Source organism: Etheostoma cragini, chromosome 1 (assembly GCF_013103735.1).
Source record: "Etheostoma cragini isolate CJK2018 chromosome 1, CSU_Ecrag_1.0, whole genome shotgun sequence".
Classification (NCBI taxonomy): domain Eukaryota; kingdom Metazoa; phylum Chordata; class Actinopteri; order Perciformes; family Percidae; genus Etheostoma; species Etheostoma cragini.
This window is the reverse complement of record NC_048407.1, coordinates 28,866,446-28,873,368: the sequence shown is the minus strand read 5'-3', so window position 1 is coordinate 28,873,368 and position 6,923 is coordinate 28,866,446. Positions and strand designations below refer to the sequence as shown.

The window sequence follows — 6,923 nt, the reverse complement described above, 5'->3', positions numbered from 1 at the left end:
TATTGTCTGTAAAGCGTCCTTGAGTGTTAGAAAGGCGCTGTTAAATAAAATGTATTATTATTATTATTATTATTATCTCTGGTGCTAATAAATAAATAAATAAATAAATAAAGCCAATGCAGAAGTGCCATTATATTTAGGCTTAAAGTTCCTCATAATTATGGGCGCTCCGCTTTGAGTGACAGGTAGACTGTCATCACATGAGGCGAGCGTAGACTGTAGGCCGGCCTCGGATCCATCCACAATCCAGCCTTTTGATCTAATTAATTAATTGATGTAACACCTTTGGATTAGCAGGCATCTAAATAATTATTTCTAGCCCTAGTCGAGACGGCTGATAACTGATAACTTTCTATAAGCTATATAAGCTGCTCTACAGTGTCTTGTTGTCTGATACGCCTTCAGATTAGTTGTCCTGGTTATTCATTTAATTACTTGCACAGCATCTTGTGATTTTCATGTAGTGTTGCAGTTTGAGTATGACCCAATCATACTGTTAGCCACTTGGCATTTTGGCTGCAGGAATTTGGGGGGTTAATCAAAGTCCCCATGACGGCATTTGGCTAGGGTAAGAAAGTATTTTCCCTACATGGTTAGCAGACCCGCAACCTTTCAGTGCTGCGTCTATATCCCAGGCTTCTACAAGACTGAGTGAGACCGCAGAAATAATAAGGACGGATCCCAGTCAACTTTGACTGTTGTCAGGTGAAGCGTTTTTGTCACGTAAAACCCAGACATTAGCCACGCACACACACAGGGCTCTGCGGGGCCTAATCCAGACGACAGTCAGTAAGTGTTGGTAACTGCTAGGGGTTTTTCTTGTCCAACTTTCGGTGGTATATGCCAGCTTTACTTTGTTGCCTTGTATTTTTAGAAACGCCACTTTACCTCTCTTTGGTAAGAAGAGTTGTTTGGTTGTTTTTGCACGTGAGCATGTGGACATGCTTGTGTGTGTATTTGTGCCTGCGTGTTTTTGTTCTTATTTGTCGACCCACATAGACTTGCCCGTGTGCATGTGCACAAAACTTGTCAGTGGAAAGGTCAGGGCACGTGGGCAGAGCGACCTGTTCAAAGGACAAATGCGACCTGCCTGCTCAGCCTGCCCTTGCTGACCCTTTAGGGTTCCTGTTTTTGTTCTTGCTCAGCCCCTACTGTTTTACCTAAAAAGAAATAGTTGTTGGGACAATGTTAAAAACACAGCTGTCTCTCTTTGGGAAGATAAGACCTTTTTCGCTTCTTCCTGGTAAAAGTGACCCCTTTTTCAGTAATTATTAACCTCCACCTGTATCAGAAACCTGATAGACGACATATTAAGACAGCACATATTAGTCAAACTAATATTCCAGCTTGGGCTGGGCATTATATCGGTATTATATGGACAGCGATATATGAGGCTAGATATCCTCTTAAATTTTGGATATTGTAATTTTGTGATAGTGTTGTCTTTTCTTGGTTTTAAAGCCTTCAGTAAAGTGCTGCCATTTTCTTGGCAGACTGTTCTAGCTGTGTTATTATTTGCCTTTACCCAATAATAGTTGCATTATAGCCACATTATGAGGGGTTTGTTTATCAAAACTCTCATTGTGTTAATATTTTGCAAAAGCACCACTAATCAACCCAGCTATGTTGACAGTGATGTATTTGGTCAAACATACCGTGTTATTTGATTTTCTCTTCTTTTTTTTCCTTCTCGCCCAGCTCTAATTCCAACCTCCAAAGAAAAGCTAATAAGAATATTGAAACTCGGGGATGCCAGCTCTTTTTTTAGACTTTTATTTGACAAGGGAAGGTTGTCTTTTTCGGCAACACCCTGCTTGACTCATTCTGCTGTGGAATGAGTCCTTCTCGACTACTGCAGGGATTTTGTAGGGGAGTGCATCTTCATAGAAGATGAAAATGAAAAAGGATCTTTTCTAATGGGAACCATTCTTTGTTAAACTTTAATGCTTTACAAACACCAAAGCAAGTAAGCACTGTGACTACTCTTCTGAAGGGATTTTGGAGAGGGAAATTAGGTAGAAATACGCTTGTTGACTAGCATGACACCATTGTATCAATGTAATTCCATCAATCCGGGCTGAAGTGTAAGACAATGACTGCATGTTGCTTCCTCTAACTTTCAGGTTGTGGTCAACTAGCGGGCCAGCTTGTTTGTTTGGTCAGACCTGCATATCACACGCACTAGCAACAAACTCTGTGTATCCTTTGAATGATTAAATCAGTGTAAACGACGTTAGATCAGACACAGGCTTCTGTAGTAGATTAGTGTTATGTTTCCAGCGTCGCGGCTCTGACCCCTTGTTTTTTTTTACTATATTAGCTTTAGCCCGGCTGTAATAATCATGTAAAAGGAGAACGCTGAAAGTTTACTTTTCTATCAATTAGCAAAAAAGGGTTAGCTTCAACATCGCAACTGTCCTGCTAAAACAGAAAATCGTTCAGCCTTGGTTTGGTGTGTTCAGCTGCTTGACCCTTAGACACGTTTCTTCTTTCAAACGCTTTGTATAAAGAATCCAGCACCTATTAAATATTTCCGTTTGTACATTTTACAGACTCAACCTCCCTTCACTTGTATTTTGAGTGTAATTCATTTGCCAAAAAAAGACAAAATGCACAATAAGCAAAGTGAATTTGACTGATAGTAGCATTACTATTTCAAATTTTCTTTAGATATCACGATATTACATGATAATAGTGCGGTGAAAGGATGAGGAGGAAGGTTTGAGGTAATGCTCATCCTTTTGAGGGGTGAACTCCGCTTAATTTGATTAGTTGCAGGAGTTTTGTATGTAAGTATGCAAGTCAAGAAAAGAGAACACAGCTCTTATCTGTGGCCGACATTGAGTCAGGGTGACTCAATTTCACATCTGTATCTGTGGCAGTGACTGTTGTCACCGAGTCCCTTGCCATTACAGGTTGTGTCATTTTACTTTACTAGCTGTCCAAGTGCACATATTGGACCAAGAGAACAATTTTCCTCTGTCTTTGTGGCTAAAATGAGTGTGTGATATGGGATGTTGCTAAATCTCAGTAGCCTTATATTGTTCAAGCTTAATAAATGAATTGATCAGTTTTTAAGATAGTCAACTATTAATTACACTAATCTGTACTGTTTGACTTTTTCAATAGTCTGTTCGATGTGTTAGTTCTTATCACCAACAACCTGCTAGTGTACAATAAGATCGGTTCCTGATGTCGGCCTCTTTGCAAAGCACCCATTTGCAGCATGGCTTGAGTAAAAATGTGCCGTTTAAACTTTGCGGGGCTGTTTATCATTCAACTGGAAATGATGATGTTTTGGATTAACACATATTAAATGTCCCCCACTCTTCTCACAACACTGTGTTCTGTGTCTAATGCAGGTTACACGAGGAGGTTTGTGACTTCTACGAGTACATCTCCCCACGGCCGGAGGAAGAGAAAATGAGAATGGAGGTGGTGGACAGAATCAAGGGAATCATCAACGACCTGTGGCCCAGTGCTGAGGTTCGCATCACCACCAACAACAAAACATTTTTTTTGTGTATTTTTGGTTTGATGAAGTGATGATCCAATCGGTTTCGTTTCCCCTCGTTCTTTAAAAGCCAGTTTTAGGAATGACTGCGCCTGTAGTTTGAAGTATTTGACGTAAATATGAACATTTGAGGATTGAAAAAAGATTTTCCTACAATAATTAACATTTGGAGTAAAGTGTACTTTACAGTTATGTTTGTGTTAGACATTATGAATATTTGTGGACATTTTATTACGTGTCCTTGAAAGGTCATTAAAAATGTTTAGAAATTTTGTCCATGAAAATGTGTGGCAACCCTGCTATTTTTGCTTTAGCAGGAACAATGTGATTGGTGTAATAGTAAAAATAATAATAATTTGCAATTGGGAAAATAGTCAGGTCTATTATAAATCCTGAACGCAACATTTGTTGCACGGGTTGAATACTATGACCAGGCTGCCTCGGGCTCTGTACCTTACAGCCAGATCAGCCAGCTAATGGCTACCCGCTTCTACTTTTCATAAAGCATCCTGTTGTTGTCTGTTAGCTCCCTGTTTGGGCCATGTTATCAGCACCACCTCAGGCATTCTTGTACATGCTGACTTTGATCCTGCTGATAGAGCAGTGTGCTTCAGAGTTTGTTTGCCCTGAGCTTAGCGGTTCCTAAATTAAGGAAGACTGCACTGTCCCAAGCCTGCCCAGTTTTATACCTTTCCTACTTTGGAGCGAGAAAGTGCCACTTGGTTATCGGCTAAGCGGGATGCTTGTTTAATTGATGAGCTTAGACGCGTAGACGTCTGTCGCTACACCGAATCGCCATCTTGACAGGTGGCCTCTAAGTCAGCTGTATAAAAACAATGTCAGTAAAAAGCTCCTCTGTGGACTCTTTTGAAACTCTTTTGTGAACCCGACGCTAACAACACTCAGTAAAAGTTTGATTGGAGAGTGCCAACATGAGATAAAATATAGCTAACCTTGGTGACCACCTGTAGTGCGCTCACCTTTCACAGAAGTCTTCAGGACTTATTAGACACTCATTCACAAACGTGGCTCTGCAATCAGCTTAGCCCTGGACATGTGACCAGAGTTTATACTAGTACTTGATGTGGGATGTCGGTAGGTGCTTTAGGAGAGTAAAGGTAGGGTCAAGGCTTAACTCTATTTCTGTTGAGACACCAGTTTGTGCGCTGCCCTGTCAAAGGTTACAAGGTGGATGGTTGGAGATATTTCAGTCACTTCAACAGCATGCAGCTTAAGAGTTAAGGCTAAAAGGACGGTTTTGTATGTAAACATCCTGCAAGTTGGGATTTTCACAATAGCCAATTACCACATCAATGTGCCATTCTACAAAGGACTTGCTTCAATCCCTCACTTTCAATATTCACACTACACAGTCATTCCTTTAAAGCCCGATGGGCAGTTTTTGTACCACACCTGTGCATTTAGTTTGGGCTTGTCATTAAATCAACACTATGTAAAGCTGAAGAATAATGATATTTATGCACCTTGGAGAACAGGTTTTTGGTAGTATTAGTGGGACGCCTGCAAGTTGATGCATGCATGATGACACAATTCCAGTCCATGTCAGAGACTCTCAGAAAGAACTATCGGAGCTAGCAGAGAACATGTTAAAAGGGTTTAAGCAACTGTCAAACATAAGGCTAACAAATATTCAGGTGTGGTATGTTTTGGCTGTTTTGCAGGATGTGCATACATGAATGAAATGTATTGAAAAAAAAAAAAATGTCTGTATCCGTGTCCCCCATCTCTCCAGGTCCAAGTGTTTGGGAGTTTCAGCACTGGTCTTTATTTGCCAACCAGGTGAGCCATTTGGTTTCCTTTAAACACATGCTCGCTCGTTTTATCTTTGCCAACTGGGCTGTGAACTGGCCCCCTACCAAAAATACTTATCTCTGTTATGGATAAAGTGTTCCGTCTGGCCAGCCAATCATTATTTGCTTTTGTTTTGAAAATCGCCACAAAAACACACCCACACACACACACACAAACACACACAAGAAATACAAAAAACAGCATTTTTCCCCTATTCCAGAATAGAATGCATATCTGTTTCAGACTGTATGAAAAGAAATATATACAGTGTATGTACTTAAAAGCGTGTAAATATGTTCTAGAAGCAACTCAAAATACAAGAATAAACCTGAAAACAAGCATGACATAGGACATTAAAAATCAATTCCACATGAAGAGAATCCCCATTATATAATGCCCTGGTTTACCTATGGCAAGGCAATGCAGATAAAACATAATGTAATATTGGCACAAGTAGGGAAAAGACATAAAGTCATCGGACTGACTCTAATCAGTCAGTTACGTCGCACTCTTTATCAGAGGTTTGCTAGCATTAGCCACCATAAACTGCTGGTCATAGCAGACCATGTAAAGCGATAGCAAAACCCCTGAGTGGGCTGAATTGAGCAAGCTTGTGCTTTTTGTTTGTAGGTGGAAGATTGTGTAAATTTGTTGTTACAAAGGTTACATACACTAGCTTTTTAAAAGCAACATGCGGTTGTTGGTGTGTATCTGGTGTAAAGGTTTATTTGTTAATGCTTGTACATTTAGGACCACATGTAATTTGCGCTTCTATTTGTTTGTCAAGTTTGAAGTAACCATTTTTGTCATGCGAGAAATACTTCTTTTCCCAGTTTTTATATGATCTTAAAGTACTCTGAATTTCCTTGTTGCTGAGATGTGCTGGATAAATAACGCTGCCTTGCCTTGCCTTTCCCTGCCCCTGGTGCTGTTGTATGAGCTGATTCTGTATGACATAAAGTGGACATTAGTGATACCTGTCATGTCTCTCTTCCACCAGTGACATTGACTTAGTGGTTTTTGGGAAGTGGGAGACCCTCCCACTCTGGACGCTGGAAGAGGCTCTCCGGAAAAGGAATGTCGCGGATGAGAACTCCATCAAAGTTTTGGACAAGGCCACGGTAAGGCCCCGCCTGCTCGCAAGTGTGCATTGTGTTGTTGGTTTGATCCTTTTTGAAGTTGTATTTTTCCTTGCCGACAGTTTAATCGATCTGCCCGTAAATCCTTAAGGAATGTCTGACATGAGGCAAATATAATTCATAATGGTGAAAAATCCTTGTATCAGTCATTCATCCGTATGTTACTGTCCTATAGTCATGTGTCCAAATGTCATTTTATGTCATTATATGTTAAATGGTTTGGATCTCTTGAAAATGTAACTTCCCCTTGCAGCATCAAAAAAGTATGTCTTTCTGATCAGGTCTTTTAAACCACTTCTCAACCTCCTATTGGCAATTTGAGTTATTTTTTTAATATGGGATAGGATTGGATTTCCTGTTCATCTGAGTTAAGTTTAAAGAGTAAAGCGTGTGTGTGTGTGTGTGTGTGTGTGTGTGTGTGTGTGTGTGTGTGTGTGTGTGTGTGTGTGTGTGTGTGT

General features: G+C 40.3%; 1 protein-coding gene across 1 annotated transcript in view; it reads left to right on the top strand.

Annotated features, from left to right (window-relative positions):
* tent4b (terminal nucleotidyltransferase 4B) overlaps positions 1–6,923 on the top strand; it is a 22,966-nt gene that overhangs the window by 10,629 nt on the left and 5,414 nt on the right. Inside the window, exons 2-4 of the mRNA XM_034879840.1 lie at positions 3,363–3,486; positions 5,268–5,314; positions 6,327–6,447. Coding sequence (XP_034735731.1) covers positions 3,363–3,486; positions 5,268–5,314; positions 6,327–6,447 — 292 coding nt within the window. The remainder of the gene's footprint in view (positions 1–3,362; positions 3,487–5,267; positions 5,315–6,326; positions 6,448–6,923) is intronic.